An 18957-nucleotide genomic window follows, 5' to 3' on the forward strand; every position below is an offset into this window, starting at 1 on the left:
ATTTAGTGATAAGATCACTTCTATAAGAACAGTTTAAAATAGTTAATAATAGTTGCCTTAGGCTCTTTAGAACCTGCTCAGAGACATGTATGCCTAAGATATATGTGTGAAAGGTGCTTCTAAGAGTGCTAGTTGTGTGAATGAATCAGTATAGTGTTATTCACATTCACTATCCTGTGCTGTTACACACTCTTAAAAACAAAACACAAAAACCTGTAGTCTTAGGGAATGCAATTGGAGAGGAATGAGGTCAGACTTCTGTTTTTCATTATAAGGCTTTTGGTTCCCATTGATGTTTAAAACTAGGCTTCTCTATAAATTTAATAAAATGTCTTAAAATTTAAGTAAAATATATAAAAATATAAAGTTAGAGTAAAAATAAATAAATTATAATTTGGAACATACAGAAAATTCTGTTTACAATTTTTGTCATTGCTCATATGCAACCAATAATGTTAATTTTCTCCTTTTTCCTTTGCAGTTTTAAAAACATAGTTGTGAAAAAAATGAAAACATAGTTGTGATCATGGTGCATGGTAATTTTGTATCCTTTTTTCACTTAGCACATGTTTCACTTTATATTATTATAAATCCTTTTAAACTTTATTTTTACTAGGTAAATAATCAAGTTATCACATCATAATTTACTCAACTATTTCCCTCTTGATGGTCAATCTTGTTTTCATTTATTCCATATATAAGAGCCTTCATTATCCCGGTAGAACTTGACCCACTAATGTGAACTCACTTTAAGTAGAATCAAAATCTCAAAGTAGTCAAAAAAGTTTGATTTGGTCTTTCCTTTAAAAAATTGGACTAGGGGCACCTGGGTGGCTCAGTCAGTTAAGCATCTGACTTTGGCTCAGGTCATGATCTTGCAGTTTGTGTACCTGAGCCCCGCATTGGGCTCTGTGCTGACAGCGCAGAGTCTGGAGCCTGCTTTGAGTTCCGTGTCTCCCTCTCTCTCTGACCCTACCCCCTCTCAAAAATAAGTAAATTAATATTAACCATTTTTTTAAATTGGACTAAAAATTAGGAAAATATCCTATAATTGCAAGTAGGCACTAATTCCTAAGTTAAAGAGGAGACTGTGTTCAGTTTTTCTGACAATATCTTATAATAGTATAGTGATGTCCTTCACTTCATGTTTCACATTCTAATGAAATCACAGAGGACAAATTTTAGAAAAATATTATTTGAAGTGTCATTAGTTTTCCCAGGGGCACCTCCTCTGACATTTGAAATCATTCTTTACTGAAAGGCCAATACTGTCACAATCCTATTCATCGTCTCTTTTTTCTTGTTAGCTAGCTTAACTTTGCTGGGTCCTCATTGGTCCATCAAAGACCTTTCCTGTGATTTAGGTACTTTTTCATCAGTTTCCGTGACTTCATGCAATCTTGCATTTTTTGGGTAAAATGTGCATTTTCACTTTAAATTGGATTTGTACTTTATTTGTGATATATTATTAAATATCATTTAGGAATGATGGGGAGAAACTGACTCAAAAAGACACTGTCCTGTCTGCAATGGTGGATGCCAGTGTTAAGCGGGAAGGGATGCTTGAATAGGATATAATTTTTAATTAAAAAAATTTTTTTTAATGTTTTTATTTATTTTTGAGAGAAGGAAAGACAGAGTGTGAGTGGGGGAGGAGCAGAGAAAGAGGGAGACACAGAATCTGTAGCAGGCTCCAGGCTCTGAGCTGTCAACACAGAGCCTGAAGCAGGGCTCGAATCCATGAGCCTTGAGATCATGACCTGAGCTGAAGTCAGACGCCTAACCAACTGAGCCATCCGGGTGCCCCTTGAATAGAATATAATTTTGTAAGAGGTCAGCTTATTGGAGAATTCTTCTGTGTTATGACAACTTTGTTTACATCACAATTTTGTTATACAAAGACTATGGTACCGAATACTCCGATCAAAAGACAAATGCTAACATAAGACTGAATGCATAAAGTCTTTTCTAAATTTGAGCATCATTTTTTTCTGGATTATCACAAATGGTATTTACTAGGTTAGAGGTTATATACAGCTTCTTGATCTAGATTGCCAAACCTTTTTTAAAAGTATCACATTCATTTATATCTTTACCAGCAATCAAAAGAATGCCCATTTCATAAAATTGGTATGAATTTTGTTTATCATTATTTTTTAAATATTTGTTAATTTGATAGTAAAAGAATAGAGGGGTGCTTGGGTGGCTCAGTCGGTTAAGCGTCTGACTTTGGCTCAGGTCATGATCACACAGTTCGTGGGTTCAAGCCCCGCATCAGGTTCTGTGCTGACGGCTAGCTCAGAGCCTGGAGCCTGCTTCAGATTCTGTATCTCCCTCTCTCTCTGACCCTCCCCTGCTCTCACTGTCTCTCTCTCACTCAGAAATAAATAAACATTAAAAATTTTTTTAAAAAAGAATGGCATCTCATTATTTTAATCTGTAGGATGTGAGACTACACATTCTAATTATTAATCAGTTACTTGAGGTCCTTCCTACATACTTTCTGGTCATAGTCTTTACCCAGTTATCTTGTGGGTGGAGTTTTACCATTTTTTTGTTGTTGTTAATTTGTATAAACTCTATAGCGAAAAAATATTAGCACTTGTATTTGCTGAGGGTTTTCAGGGATTTTGTGTTTTTATATGGAGAAAAGTTTATTATTTTTATTTATTTAAAAAATTTTTTAAATGTTTTACTTATTTCTGAGAGAGAGAGAGAGAGACAGTGTGAGCAGAGGAGGGTCAGAGAGAGAGGGAGACACAGAATCTGAAACAGGCTCCAGGCTCTGAGCTGGCCGTCAGCACAGAGGTGAACTCAGGGCTCGAACCCACGAACTGTGAGATCATGACCTGAGCCGAAGTCAGATGCTTAACCAACTGAGCCATCCAGGTACCCCTATTTACTTATTTTTAAATGTTTATTTTTGAGATATAGCATGAGCGAGTGAGCAGGGGAGGTGTAGAGAGAGAGGGGACAGAGGATTCGAAGCAGACTCCAGGCTGACAGCAGAGAGCCCGATGCAGAGCCCAAACACACAAACCATGAGATCACGGCCCGAGCCGAAGACAGAGGTTCAGCCGACTGAGCCACCAGGCATCCCTAGAGAGAAGTTCAAAATGTAAAATGTTTGTATCGTCTAATTAGAGAGTTTATCATCACCTTCTGGAATGTAGGTTCCAAGGAAGGGGGACTGTCTTCTTCATCAATATCCAGAGCCTAGGACATTGCTCAGAAAATGTGTTGAATGAATGAAATCTATGTACTTTTTCTTATTTTTTCCACTATTTAAAATATTCCCTCCAGAGACATGATGTTTTCTTTCATGTATTTGGTGTTTTGATTTGAAAAAACATAACCTACAACTCTTAGGGACACCTGGGTGGCTCAGTCAGTTATGTGTCTGATTCTTGATTTTGGCTCAAGTTATGATCTCAGAAACCATGAGATTGATCCCCACGTCCAGCTCTGCCCAGGCAGTTTGGAGCCTGCTTGGGATTCTCTCTCCCCTCCCCCCTCCCCACCCCTTCCCTGCTCACACTATCTCTGTCTCTCAAAATAAATAAATAAACTTAAAAAAATTTTTTTTTAAACCTTATAACTCTTTAACTTTTCTGAAATGTGTTTTGTGTATGGTTGCACTGTAAGGTTGTGGTGTCATTGAGCCCTGTTGACTTAGGACAGGTTGCCTCATTGTTGGTATACCTGAAACCTATAGTCACCAGAAATCTGACCTGTAGATCTGGTGTAGTATAATATGACCTACAGATATTCACTGAGCCACTCTAAACCCTTTTGAGAATGCGGCAGGTTATAAAAGATGGATACATACAGGTGTGCATCTCCTCCTCCTCTCTTTCCATCATCTGTGAAAAGTAGCCCACTGAAATTTGTTCATCATTCACGCCTAACATCTCCAGGAGCACCAATTAAAAAACAAGTAGATGACCATGTGAATGCCTAGCTGATCACTACATGATTTTTTAGTTGTAAAAAGTACATTAACCTTGGGGTTGAAAATCCTCTAGGATCATATGCCCCTATAGGCCTCTCAGTGTAGTGGAGCTGTTAGAAACTTGTGGAACTTGTTAGAAAACACAGCCTTCTTGTTTGTGTCAGGGGCCCAGTTGGTGAATTACATTTTGTCCCCTAAGTGTAGGTAGTTGTCAGGGAAAGGATTTGTTGGCTTGGAAAATGGTGTTTAATCTTTAGATCAAACTACCAATGTAAGGTTGTATACTCATTGTCTATTTCAGTTATTGTTGAAATAATAGTTGGTTTGGATCAGCACGATTGTTTTGTCTATAGTAAAGACTGTGAGAAGATTTATGTGAGCATTTTGAGATCAATGCCAGGAGACATGGTCTGCCATAAGTAAAAAGGGCCTTTTTGTGCCATAATAAGAATTGTATTGGCAACTTCTGCTGCCTTTGAGCACCTTGATAATAATGACCAAGCCCCACAAATTCCAAGACCTAAAGATACAGTTGCCTCATAGTGGGATTTTTTTTAAAGAAGGAAAACTACAAGAAATCCTGGTCATTCTTCTCCAAGAGAATTGGACAAAGTAAAACTTGTCATTTGTGGTTTCTCCTCCCCTCACTCTTCCCTTTAATTAATTTTTTTTTTGCAAATAGTTTATTGTCAAGTTGGTTTCCATATCTTCCCTTTAATTAATTTAAGTGCTTTCAAAAATGACTCAAATAAAACTCTTGACTCACCAAAAAAATTGCATGAATTTTGTTCCCTCTTGAATGTGTTTCCAAATGTGGACTATCTTCTCACATTTGGATTTCAGAGATTCTGCACAACTTCTTGGAACATATAGGGGCCACTGATGACTTTATTTATATGCCCATCTGCGTAAAGAAGACTAAGAAAGATGCTTTTTTCTAAGTCTTTTTTCCCCAGGCAGTTTGGCAGTATATTATCTTGTAGGCTATTGATTCCTTCTTGAGAAAGCCTGCTTAAAGTAATAGTCTTATATACAGAAATATCATCTGACAAAGATATCATGAAGGGATTACTTATAATAGCAAGATAACAGTAGCAACTTAACATCCAGCAGAAGGGAAATAATGTTTTTTTAATGTTTATTTTTGAGAGAGAGAGACAGAGTGTGAGCGGGGGAGGAGCAGAAAGAGGGAGACACAGAATCTGAAGCAGGCTCCAGGCTCTGAGCTGTTAGCACAGAGCCCGACACAGGGCTTAAATTCATGGACCGTGAGATTAAGACCTGAGCCAAAGTCAGACGCTTAACTGACAGAGCCACCCAGGTGCCCCAAAAGGGAAATAATTTTAAAAGAATATTAGATATCCACTCAAAGGAATATTGTATAGCCATTAAACAATTACTGTTAAAATCACAAAATAGCATCAAAAATGTTTATGATCTAACGTGTAGGGGGAAAATGCGATATATAAATTGGTACATATACTATGATTAAAATAATGGAAGAAAAATTGTGTGTATAAGAAAACAGGAAATGCACCAAAATGCTTTTTGGCTATGCCGAGGTGTGATGATTTAGGGTGATTGTTTAATTCCTTTCTTTTGATTGCTTTTATAATTTTTCAAAATACAATTTTCAGAAGTCAGACAAGAGTTAGTGTTTGTGGAAAAGAGCCATCAAATTGGTCAACATAAAAATATTTTGTTACTTAAAAATTTACTTTAAATGTTTATTTTTGAGAGAGAGGAGAGAGAGCAAGAGAGGCAGACACAGAATCTGAAGCAGGCTCTAGGCTCTGAGCTGTCAGCACAGAGCTGGATGCAGGGCTCAAATTGACAAACTGCGAGATCATGACCTGAGCTGAAGTTGGTCGCTCAACTGACTGAGCCACCCAGGTGCCCCCAAAATATTTTGTTACTTAAATAAAAATAGCTCCACTTAACGACTACTTAATTAGGCTGCAGTCATTCATATGATGTGGAGCTTATAGGGATTTGCTGAGCAGATTCTTTACAGTTTCTAATTCTCACAATTGTATAGACAGTGAAAATGCAGACATGCACACCTTTCCTGACAGTAGGAAATAGAATCTTACAATGTCAACAAAAATGGGTTACTTTTATTTGATGTCACAAATATTTCAAGATGCTTCTGTATTTCTTAAAGCCTGACAAGCCTGTAAAGAATAAGGAAAGGATTAGATAAACAGGAAAGAGTGTGTGCAGATACGAATGGGCGTTATATGATTTGTCTGCTGTAGTCACAATTAAGAGCACTTTGAAAGGGGCATAGTAGTCTGTGGCATACTCTGCATTGAAACTAGCACTGTGACAGAATGCTGAATCAGTCCAACTGTTTTTGCATTTACGAAATTAGTTCAACTAGAAACTAAGCTGATACCTTAAAAACTCCACAAGGAAAAATAATTAGTCAACACGGTCGGATTGAATCAAGCCGAACACAAATGGATTTCTGCTTGAATGGAATCTGAAAGATGATTAAAGCAGGTCCCAGGCTCAGTCTCCTCAAAGATGAGTTCACTTGTAGGTAACATTTTTGGAAAAATATAACCTTTCAAATATAGCTAAAGATGTACTAGGGCTTTTTTATTAAAAGATATCCTGGCATTTTTTCTTTTTAAAAATTTTGTGCAACTTTTCTAGTGGTATGAACACCAGCAGAGTCATATATCCCTGTTCGGCTGCGAGTATAAAGAATGTCCTGCTCTTTCTTACAACAGCATCTTGACTGGGAATAGGAAAAAGCATATAATCAGTAGGATTTTTTTCAGTTGCAAGTGACAGACGCCTATCCTGAATTAGCGTAAGCAAAACATTAAAACATAAAAGAAGGATGAAGAATTATTGGCTCACACAGCCTCTGGGACGTTTGCCACTGATTTACCTTTCCCCAGCTGTGGGCACACTCTGATTATGGGCTGGTAGGAGGGGCCATGAGCAGTCCCAGGTGCACACCTACCTGCCTGACCACCTGGTGTGGCATGTGAAAATGCAGGCTCTTTGGATTGGCCAGGTGATAGTCACATGCCTGCCCCGGACCAATCGCATGACCAGGAGTTGCGAGCTCGGCCCGAAGTTCCTGTGCGCAAGTATGCCTTATGTTTTTCTTTCTTAATTTAAAAAAAAAAAAAATTCTTTTAATGTTTATTTTTTGAGAGAGAGAGCGAGAGCGAGTGGGGGAGGGGCAGAAAGAGAGAGGGAGACCCAGAATCTGAAGCAGGCTCCAGGCTCGGATCTGTCAGCATAGAGCCGGACACAGGGCTCTAACCCGTCAACTGGTAGATCATGACCTGAGCCAAAGCTGGGAATGCTTAACAAACTGAGGCACCTAGGCGCCCCACCACCACCACTCCGTGCCTTAGATTTCTAACGTTGGTGCCCACCCCCCATCATCTAGAAAGGGGGGGATGGGCCAGTGAATACCTGTAGCAATGCTGCGTTGCCTAGCGGGCCCTGGAACATGCATTCCTGTAAAAGTTGCACTTTCATGGTGGGCAGGTTTGTGATCGCTCCGTGCTGCCTGCCCACATGGCCTCTATCAGGAAACATAGACTGCCAGTGTTTCTCTCCTTTCTGCAGACATAAACAGTACCGAGCTACACTTCAGAGGTGTGGTCAATTCTTAATTTGGCAAACATGAGTAACTTTTGGGCCTGATAGTTTGGCTTCTACCCTGCTCAACAGCATGCATGTCTCCCTGCTTTCTCCTGTGAACTTGTAGATCATCACAGAATTCTAGAATTTTCTGGGTTGAATATGCTCTGCCTCATGCCTCCCGCTGAGTTCTAGAGGGGCAGCTCCAGCTTCTCTCTGTGCCTGCCTCCACACAGGATTCCACTCTCCTTGCTAGGCCACCTGTCTTCCTGCCTTCTTTCCTTCTTTCCTTCCTTTCTTCCTTCCTCCCTCCCTCTCTTCCTTCCTTCCAGTACGAGGAGGGGTGGGGTGGAGAGAGAGAGGGAGAGAGAGGATCCCAAGCAGGCTCCATGTTGTCAGTACAGAGCCCCACGTGGGGCTTGAACTCACCAACCATGAAATCATGACCTGAGCAGAAATCAAGAATCAGATGGTTCACTGACTGAGTCACCCAGGCATCCCTTTTTTCTTTCTTGAGCAATGTATTCCAGCAATTATACCCATGTCACCAAATTTGGATGAGATCATTTTCCTACCCCATCTAATAATTTCAGTTTATGCTGCTTATTACTTGTGTTTTACATGTGTACAGATAGACATTTGGGGCCATAAATTTGGCTTCTGACCTTTTCTCTCTTCAAGTATGATTCATTGAAAGTTGTGCCTAGGATCAGTGGGAATAGACTGTGTGCTCTTTCTAGGTCCCCTTTAGCTTTGTGATTTTATTTATAGTTTTTATCTCAGAGCATGAGCAGGGGAGAGGAACGGGGTGGGGGAGAGAGAGAGAGAATGAATCTCAAGCAGGTTCCATGCTCAGCACAGAGCCTGACCTTGGGCTCAGTCCTGTGACCCTGGGATCATGAGCTGAGCCAAAATCGAGAGTCAGATGCCCAACTCACTGAGCCACCCAGGCACCCCTAGCTTTGTGATTTTAAGGAAAAATAGCTTAAAACTAAGCACCGATACCTCTCAGCGATGAAAAGCAAGATAAGTAACTGGCTCTGGCTCCCACAACTGAACTGCTGAAGCATTAGTTTCTAGGCCTACCCAGTCTCACTTTCTCATCTGTTACATGGAGGGAATGACGTTTCCCCTGTGAGGCTGTTGTGAGCATTGGATAAGGGTGGGTATGTGAGCTACAGACGGTGCAGGGATGAGCAGTGGTGAGGGCCTGGGGGAGCTTGCGGTGGGTGGCAGGGAGCCTGCTGCACACCAGGCTGGAGAGCTGCCCTGGAAGCTGCAAATCAGAGGCAGACGACTTGCAGAGATTGGAAATACAAGGGTGACATTTAACATTCTGCATCTGCAGTTAAATTGTAAAACGATTCTTAGTGTTCATAAATGTGTGAAAAACACCCAAGTGGTAACTGTCTTGAGAAAGTTTAATTTCAGGTCCCTAACTATATGCATATAATTTTTTTGACAGGAGTCTATGCACATTTTATTTTATTTCTGTGATGCAGTGGATTTGTTTGAATGGTTAAAATGAATGGCATATTCCTCACTGGGTAGCTTTCCCTAACCTTTCCTATTACTGCCTTTTTAAAAAAATTTTTTTTAATGTTTTTTTTTATTTCTGAGAGAGAGAGACAGCGTGAGCAGGGGAGGTCAGAGAGAGAGGGAATCTGAAGCAGGCTCCTGGCTCTGAGCTAGCTGTCAGCACAGAGCCTGACGCGGGGCTCAAACCCACGAACCATGAGATCGTGACCTGAGCCGGACTCAGATGCTTTAACCGACTAAGCCACCCAGGTGCCCCCCTATTACTGCTTCTGCACAGATCCTTCCTCTAGCTTCTTTGCCCGCAGACTCCACCCCTTCTTTATTCTTTAGGTCCTACCTCGTTTGTACTTCGCTAAGGGTTTCTCAGGCCAGATCAGTTTACCCTCTTACATGCTCTCCCATAGCATCCTGTATGCCCTTTTGTGTCATATGCCACATGTTTGTTATAATTTTTGTTACTGCGTATATTTCCTACTAGAATATAAGCCCCATGAGAGTAGGCCACATATCCATCTTGTCAATTAAGACTGAGTTCTGCTGCCAGGAATAGAGACCCCAAATAGCAACATTATAAATGAGAGAAGCACAGGCTTTTGTCTTGTGTACATTTCCTGCAGTAGACAGTTTAAGGCCAGGGTGGGGCAATTCTGCAGCATCACATTTCTGCATGCTGCTTGCTGAGCATGGCTTTCATTCCCATGGTCCCAGGGAGCCAAGAACTCTCAATGGGACCAGTTAGCAGGCAGGAAGGCAGGGAAGCTGGACAAGCTGCCCTCTCCATAAGGATGCTCTGGAATTTGTACATATCTCCTCACCTCTGTCCTCTTGGCTAGAAATTAGCCGCGCGGTCACATGTAGCTTCAGGGGAAGCTGGGGGATTTAGTCTTCATTCTGGTTAGACATGTGCCCACTTTAAAATGTTTCTAATACTAAGGGATACAATAGATATTGGGAGACAGTCATATACCACTGTCTTCCCAACTCCCAGCATATAGGATTAGGGCCCATCCTGATGACCTCATAATTGCATCTGCAAGGACCTTATTTCCGTAGAGGGTCACATTCTGAGGTACTAGTGATTCATGGTTCCTATGAATTTTGGGGAGGATATCATTCATTGCAGTTCAACACAGTACAAATTTATGGGGTTTGTGAATTTTGAGGAGATCACAATTCAACACATGTTAATTTTGGATAATTTAATTTACCCTCACACAGTCTTTCAGAGATGCCTGGAATTTTGCTGCTCTGGGATGTCCCAGAGAGATAACACCTTTTAATTCCAGAGCAGTGTGTCGTAGATTAGCCCGCCCCACTCTCCCAGTCCCAGAGAAGTGTGTTCAGTAGAGGCATGGCAGGGCTTACCAAAGGCCTATAATGTTACTGAGAGTTATTGCCCACTAAGAAGCTCTTTATGGTACGACAGATTCCCACGAGCACTGCAGAAAAGTCAATAGGACCCATCCATTCTGAGCCCTTTACAGGAAGTGGAAAGCAACCCTTGGTACCATCCGTTGGCCCCCTGAAATCACACTTAGCTAGCACATGCTGGATACAATGTGGGCTGGGGTAGAGTCTTGAAGCCAGACAGTTAGCTCAGCTCTCACTCAGCACCATTTGAGCTCCTCACTACCTTTTGGGATAAAAAGAATCCCTCCCTGGATAAACTCCTCTAAGGTTGAAGGTAATATCTCTATAGCTCCTGGTTGGTTGAAGTTGTTCTTGCCATTCAAGTGTTCCTGTTTTAAACACCCTCCTGTTGAACTGGATCCATTTTCTCAACCCACATTCTGAGCCATCCTAGACCATGTCCGCTTCCTTCCATTTCTGCTCTGCCGACTCACATTGTCCTCGGAAGTGGGGTCTGTGCCGGAACTGCTCCCTGCCCATTGCAAGGTCCTGGCCCAACCATTACTTCTCACTTAGAACAACATTCCTCTGACTTCTGGAATATGAACTTGGGCCTGTGTCCACTTCCCTAATGTTCCTTCTTAAAAGATTCCATCTGACACGTGGGGCAAATAGCATGAAGTCACTTCTTTCTGCCCCAACTTTTAGGCCCTTTGATTTAGATGACCATACCCATATAGGGAGGCTGCTGGGTGCACAGGCACACACCAGGGCTTTGCCAGGCCTGGCACCTGGACTCCCAAGGAGCTCATGATTTGGGGCTTAGAAACGTAAGCCACATCAGGCTGGGGGGCAAGAGGGCATGGGCAGCATTTCTTGGCCATTCTGCAGATGGCTGTAGGCATGAAGTCAATGAAGCACACTTAGCATCTTTTTCCCCAGCTACTGCTCTGGCTTCAAAGCACTGTATTTCTCTTGGCCAAACCAAGGGAAGGTGACACAGACTGTTCCTGTCAGAGTCCCTGGCTTTCTATGCTCTGGTTTTTACGGCAGCTCGGATTTCTCCAGTGGGAGTGTGGAGGTCACTCCACACAGAGAGCCTCACTGGGGTAGTGATCTCTGTCCCATGTATGCACCGGTTTCAAAACATTGCTGTTCTCATGTCTCTGCTGTGAGTCATAAAATTATGAGGCACATCCATCCCTTGATTCTTAGACTTGTGCTTGACTGTTAATAACAGACTCCATTCATGGAGGGATAATTGAGAATGGCAGCTGCCACCCACGGGAGTGAACAAGGGAAAGCCTTGCTCCTAAATCCTTGAAGGGTCTGCACCTGGGCACTTGTTCTGCTGAATATGATGGGCTAATTGGTGGCCCAGCCTTACCTATGACATAGATCTTACAGGACACATTTCTCTGGTCTTTTTCTTTTCTTTTCTTTTCTTTTCTTTTCTTTTAAGTTTCTCTATTCATTTCGAGAGAGAGAGAAAACGAATGAACGAACATACACGCTGAAGGGGCAGAGAGGGAGGGAGAGAGAATCCCAGGCACGCTCTGTACCATGAGTGCAGAGCCTGATGTGGGCCTCAAACTCACAAACCGTGAGATCATGACCTGAGCCAAAACCAAGAGTTGGGCACCTAACCAACTGAGCCACCCAGGCGCCCCCACATTTCTCTGTTCTACTCTAAGACATGAGTTATTGTTCATTTTGTCTTTTTTCCCTTTGCCCATTTTTCATATTCTTTATCCATATGTTAGGTACAATTTTTTTCATACCTCAGGAGCACTCAAGTCCATGGAAGAAAAATTAGAAAATGCAGATGAGAAAAATAACATTCTTTTTACACAACACGCTGCCACCTGGAGAAAACAGTCAGTGAACATTCCATTCCCTGTGTTTTTATGTACTTTTTTTTTTAAGCTTGCATTTGCACTTAGCAATATTAGAGAGTAGCTTTTGTGTCCTTGACAGTTCATCACCAGACAGCTGGATGGAAGAATCACAGTGTATTTAGCCAGGCACGCATCACTGGTCATTTAGTTTATTTCCAATTTTCCATTTTTAGAAACAACATTATAGTGAATGTCTTTGTGGTGAAATACTTGCATACATTCTCAGTTGCTTTCTTAGGATGAATTCCTAAAAGTGGAATTGCTGGATCTGAAATATAAATATACGTTGTCTGTAACTTCACATTGTAAAAACTTTAGAAGTATATACCACATAGACACAATACTTCATCGAACCTCCATGCACCCTTATGACAATTAGAGCTCGTGGCCAATGTGTACTCACACCCATTTCCCCTGGTCCCTGCATTATTTAAGAACAGATCGAAGACATCATGCCAGAAAGACTCATTTCTGTCAGATAACACAGGTATTTGAAAACAGGAGAGAAATGAGAAAAAGTGAATCTCCAGAAAAAAAAAGTTAACATTTTGTCCACCTTATCCACTGCAATGTGTGGGCCCTTTCCATTTTCCCTGCTGTATCTGGGCTCAGGACTCTTCATCTGTCTTCGGATTCCTGCAGCAATGTGGTAACTGGTCTCCTTTCTCTCCTCTGGGTAGGCATAAATGTTTTCAAGCCGTTTCATATCTTGCCAGATCGCACATCAGAAATGCTAATCAAATTGACACTTGCACCAGAAGAATATAGTTGTGCCCATGCCGGTGGTTAAAATTTTGGGTCTTTCTTTCTTTTCTTCTCTCTCTCCTTCCCCACTCTGCCTTTCTTCTTTCTTCAGGAATTTTTTAGACCCCCAAACAAGAATCACATCATTGTTTTAATTAGAATTTATTTGGTTATTCATGGGATTAAAGCTCTCCCCACCCCCTGCCATTTCCTCACTTGAACAATTGTATTTCCTCTTTGTAACTTGCCTTTTCCTAATTTTTCTATTAGGATGATTGTCTTTCAAAAATTGTGTTCATTTTATGTTAATGTCTATAGCATTGTACTTCTATCAGTGAACTGCTGTGAATACTTGTTTGGACTTAGATAACACATACTATATTCATAGGAAAGAATAAGTGTGTTTTATAAAGCTAGCAGCCCAAAGCAGGAAATCCTTATTACCAGTCAGAAGGACAAGTATGGAGTGAGGTGTGCCAGTGTGGGGGGAGGGGCACAGGCAGGAGAGAGGGAAACTAGCACGGGTCACTTAATCCACAAGGCGAGTAAAGCAGGTAAAGCAGGTCTTATCCCCATTTCACAATGACTTGTGCCAGGGCACACCTTAATGATATACTGCAACCCCCAATCTAGGGATTTTTCTACCATATCACAGTGATTCATATGTTTATTTGTGGAAGGCAAATAAAGCAATGAAATATAACAAATATTAGTAGTTATAAAACACTCTTCTTTTTTTTTTTTTTTTTCTATAGCATGAAGGCCCAGGACCAGGTCATTATGACTTGAAAATACCTCAAGCAAATTCTGTTACTTCTTGTTTTCAATCCAGAGTACCTCGATTCCTGTTTACCCGTTCTGTAAGTACTCTAAAAGATTATGGCTGTAGGTTTTGTGGCTGGGGTTGGGGGAAGGCAGTGCGGCCATGTTATAGTTCTATACAATTCTAGTGTATATATATATATGTATCCAATTGCTTGTTAAGGAAGAGTTCAAAAATCTGGCAAGCCCTCAGCCTGTTTCAGGCTCAGAGTGACTCTAGACCCAAAGACTGTGGCGGAATTATGGGTCCAGTTGACAGCATCCAGCATAGTAATTAGCCATCAACGATCTGATCTGGATGCTCTATGGGGAAACATGTTTAATGAACTGAGGTAAGCAGTAGGCAGTGGCTGGCCGAGCCATCCAAAACCACTATTCTTTGTGTATGTGGCTTTCCGGGACTGTGTGTATGGCTTCAGAGCAGAAACATTATTACTGAACCAGAGGGGACCATTAAGACATGAGCAATCATCCTGCCTCCAAGAACTCCGGAGAGTCAGGGGAGAGGCTCAAGTCCATTGAGAGGTACAAAGAAAGTACCATTTGGGGAGTATTCAATCCTCAGAGGCCTAGAGAAGACCAAGAGAAATTGCAAAAGCATAACATGGTGCTTTTGAACAATGGCAATTTTTTTTTAAGTGCTGACAATTTTAATTCCTGTGGTCTTGTTCCCAATCTTCATTCTAGTTTGAGAGTCCCAGAACTCCCTGGTGTGTAGCCTTATTTGAGATGGTTGGGGAGACAGAAATACAGATTCTGCCTGGGGCATCAAGTAAGGGTGGGTGTCCCAGGCCAGTGTCTTCATGATCTTGCTGCAGAGCTACCGATCTGGTGGGGGGTAGTGTGGTCTTTATCTGGAGGAATACTGGGGAGTCCCTGCTGGTGAAATTAAAAACAGACTAACAGCAGGAGGTGGAGGACACCTTCTGCAGATCCTCACACCCTAGTAGTGTCACCATGACCCAGACACAGATTTTTGTCCGAGCTCATAGGACTGAACATCCTCAGGAAGTTGGGGTTATGCTAACCATATCAGTTAAGCTGGTAGAGAAGTCAGAAGGTGTAGTATTTTTTAATGTTTATTTTTGAAAGAGAGAGAGTACTCATGAGAGCTGGGGAGGGTCACAGAGAGAGAGGGAAACAGAGGATCCAAAGCAGGCTCTGCAATGTCAGCACAGAGCCCGATGTGGAGCTCGAACTCGGGAATCATGAGAGATCATGACCTGGGCTGAAGTTGGATGCTTAACCGACTGAGCCATCTAGGCGCCCCCCAGAAGACATAGTATTAATTTACAAGTGTCCAGCAACGGGGCTGGTGTCTGGGGCCGCTTCTCCAGGGGGTGTCTCCCCACATAGGAAACTCTTCATTGAAACCAAGGACAGTCAGAAGTCTGCTTGGTGACAGTGAAATCAGGACTGGGGGATGGAGCCAGATGTGCTCAAGGTCTGAGAACCATAACCGGTAGCCTCCTGAGGGGTAGCCTTGTGAGACCGAGGCCCACAAACCTCCTGTTCTGTGGGCTGGCTCTCCAGGACTCCACATGCATGTTGCTTCCTTATTAATAGCACTAATAAAGGCTTCAGCTTCCTTTGACGTCTGGCCAGGCCTTGATTAGATTTTCAGGCTGCTCCTCCGCTTTTGGCAGGCAAAACATCCTGTCATTTACAGTGGCTTCTGCATGCAGCTGACTTCATCCACTCTGGGCTGACCGCTCTGTCCCACTTGCAGGGTAATCCTGTTTCCATCCTCCCTGTCTCTTGAAGAGATAACAAACTGCAAAGAAGGATGGAAATGACAAGTACATGATAAGAGAGAATAATAATAGTGGTGGCAGCTAAGCTGCAGAGCTCTTGCCTGGCCTAGTGTGGTGCTGTCTGTCCTGGGGGCATCCGGCAAACCTCATTACCTCATCTGATGGGTGAGGCTCTGGAAGCACCTGGTCCAGGGGCACGCCAGCCCATTGGCGGTGGGACTAGGACTCGAACTCAAGCCTGAGACCCTTCCCTTAACCACACACAGAGACACTCGTGTTTGTCCAACAGGCCCAAGATAAAATTCCTTTGGGCTCCAAGAATAGGTAGATGCGCCCCAGCCTGGGAAACACTGACCTACGAAATCAAAGTCTTTGTTTTACTCTATGAACATGACATTCAGTTGCATTTGATCACTATGGAAGAGAAGCTTCATTTAAATAATCAGCAAAACAATCTTTCCAAGAATTTCATCCAAATGAAAACGTGACTTTTAAAAATTAGTACTCAAAGGGGCGCCTGGGTGGCTTAGTTGGTTAAGCGTCCGACTTTCGTTTAGGTCATGATCTCGCGGTTCGTGGGTTCGAGCCCCGCGTCGGGCTCTGTGCTGACTGCCAGCTCAGAGCCTGGAGCCTGTTTCAGAGTCTGTGACTCCCTCTCTCTCTGACCCTCCCCTGCTCACGCTGTCTCTCTCTCTCTCCTAGAAATTAAAAAAAAAAAAAAATAGTACTCATAGATCCCTTGATAATACTTTGGGTCCTGGGGTCTACAGACCCTGGTGTCCATAGACCCTGGTACAGAAACATGAGTTTGGGCTTTTGAGGTCAATCGCCCAGGTTCAGAATCCATTTTCTCCAACCCCTTACCACTAGACTGAGGTCATTAGAGGGGAGGACAGTGGCTTTCCCAGGGATAGGAGCAGTCTGTGCGGATAGAAAACGTGCATTGAGGTGCAGGTGGGATGTGAGCCCACCGCCCTGCGGGTCTAGGCCAGCACTTGCTTGTACCTCTGCAGCCTTGGGGGCGGCCGCTGATTGGATCAGGCGCCAAGGAAACGCTCCACTCCAGGGTGTCCCGGGCCTCTGTGCCGTCCCGTGTGGCCCTCGTTTTCCCCAGTGGAGATCTGCCAGCCAGGCTCTGGTGGCTCCAGAGTTTCGGGGTCACTCTCTCATCAGCCTTGTCTTTTGTTCTGTTTCCAGAAAACCCCAGGCCCAGGAGCATACACATCTTCAGCACAGTACCCCAAGCAGTCCCCGACCATAGCCAAAATGGGCCAAGAACATAGCCTTTTCTTCAACAACACAATTGGCTTTTAAAATAAAGCCTCCGTGGTCCTAAGCTACTTTGTGTTTAGCAAGTCGTTATGTTCAGAAGACTCTGTTTTGTCTGTTCTTGAGGAGGGTTTGACTACAGAACAAAATCGATTGCCCCGGTGACTATCCTGCCCACTTATCTGGAATGGTCCCAGGACAATTTCCAGTTCACTCTCCCAGGTGTCCTGGTTTGAATAATAAACTGTGTGCTCACTCTGCTTATTGTCAAACGGTATATTCCCAGAGACTGTCACTGGGCTGCTCCTGCGGCAGCTCGGACAGGCTCCGATATGCCCAGGCTGTGTTCTGCGTGGCCATGGGCTCTCCAGCTGTGTCCCAGCTGGATTAGCGCAGTAATACTTCACAGGCTCATGGAGGCTTCCTTGGGGGTCGGCATTCAACCAAGGCCAAGCTGAGCATGACAGGGTCCCAGCAGGTGGTTCTTTCTCTCTCTCAACTCCCTGAGAAGAAAAATATTGATTCAACCCAATGAGTATTTGTGGTTTCAAGTCAACAGAAACATTTGAGTATCTGCTCTGCGCCAGGGTTGAGGAGTGTGGGCCGAACAGAAAGACGAATATGGCACGTATGTGATTGAGTTTGGAGAGGGTTATAGAGAAGATAAGGCCAGAAAGGGAGTTTGGGGCAGCCCCTGGCTCTGGGAAGGGTTTGCAAAGCTGTGCCCAGTGGCTCCTCTGGTCACCTTCTGTGTGAAGCTCAGGGGCTGCCCTCACACAGTGGCAGTTCCACTGGTTAGACAGGCCCTACTCTCAGGAAGCTGTCAAGTCACTGCACCTGGTGTATGAAGGCCACAGGCAGAGCAGAGATAAGGCAGGATGGCCTTAAGCAGTGAAGGGTGGCCACATGCAGTAGGACAGCTTGGCTGGCACACAGGGGACCTGGTGGCCCAGATAGAAAGAAGAGGGAAGAAAGCAGGCGGGGGTGGGGGTGGGGATGGGGGAGAGGATCTTGTTTGGGGGAAAGGCAGGAATATGTATTTGCTGGAGGGGGAACAGTGGGGGCTTGGCCCAACTAGAGCAGAGGGTGCTGTGAGGGTTGGAGGTGGGGGAGGGGAGGCTCCGTCAGAAGGTGGGGTCACACACAGCCGTGCCTGTCCAAAAGACCCACTCAGGGAGCTCCAGCTAGACACACCCCATGTATGACAGCAGGTATCTCACAAAGGAGGGACAGATTCCACAGGCATTAGCAAATGGAAGGGATTTCTTTTTTTAATTAAAGAATTGAACTTAAAAACGAATATCAATGCTTACATTCTGTTGTATTTTCAAAGGTGAAACCTGTCCTCCGGCACGTCTCTTCTCTAGTCTTATAATTCTTTATGAAAGAGGTGTTGGAAGCAAGAAAGGGAAGGTCATCATCTCACTGAATTTATTCAAGTTTCTCATTTGTATAAGAAACTCCCTGTGATGCGTTCTTTCAGAATAGAAAACGGCTACTTACTTGGAAACTCAGACGTGTCTCAGGGGCAGTGGCTCCTGTCCCACTTTGATCAGAAGACGGCCTCAGGGCAGGTAGTTCCAAATTTTATTCTCCAAGTGGGTCAGAGTCTCCTGTGGGGTCAGAAAGTAAAGGCTGGCAGTTGTGACAGAGGGGGTTTTCTCTAGGAAGCAGTGACTCAGGTGCTCAGGGAAGCTGTTGGTTTTAGAAAGCAGGAGAGGCAAGAGGTGTTCATGTCTGTGTGAGGGCTCACAGGTGGAAAGTGAAAGGAACCTCTCCTACCAGCGAAGGGAGAGAGAGATTGTGAGTACCTAGGGGGATCTCTCTGACAAGAGTGTGAAGCAGGGGCTGGCAGGAGCTGCCCCTCCCTCTGTCTCCCCACCGCTTCTCTCTCAGGCCTGCTTCTCCTTCCTTGGGAGGCCAACCTTCACTGACTCTTCATGTGTGTAGGGTCTAGTGTGGCTACCTCAGGCTCTGTGAACGGCATTTCCCGAGCTAACACCCTAAAAGAATGTAA

The 18957-nt window shown here is 43.6% G+C and overlaps 1 protein-coding gene and 1 long non-coding RNA gene across 3 annotated transcripts in view; one reads left to right on the forward strand and one right to left on the reverse strand.

Moving 5' to 3' along the window:
• Positions 1-17200, forward strand: part of STPG4 (sperm-tail PG-rich repeat containing 4) — a 43780-nt gene extending 26580 nt beyond the window's left edge. For both annotated transcript variants that reach the window (XM_039245915.1, XM_039245914.1), the window contains 2 exons: positions 13851-13955; positions 16869-17200. In XM_039245915.1, coding sequence (XP_039101846.1) covers positions 13851-13955; positions 16869-16985 — 222 coding nt within the window. In that variant the 3' untranslated portion in view covers positions 16986-17200. The remainder of the gene's footprint in view (positions 1-13850; positions 13956-16868) is intronic.
• LOC120241008 lies at positions 6067-10077 on the reverse strand. Its single transcript, XR_005530809.1, has 4 exons — positions 9919-10077; positions 7394-7543; positions 6855-7080; positions 6067-6126 (listed from the first exon to the last, which is right to left on the reverse strand). It is a non-coding gene; the product is annotated as an uncharacterized LOC120241008 (long non-coding RNA).
• Positions 17201-18957: the final 1757 nt, after the last annotated feature.

The sequence above is a fragment of the Hyaena hyaena genome, unplaced genomic scaffold (assembly GCF_003009895.1).
Source record: "Hyaena hyaena isolate Hyena2069 unplaced genomic scaffold, ASM300989v1 scaffold_274, whole genome shotgun sequence".
NCBI lineage: Eukaryota > Metazoa > Chordata > Mammalia > Carnivora > Hyaenidae > Hyaena > Hyaena hyaena.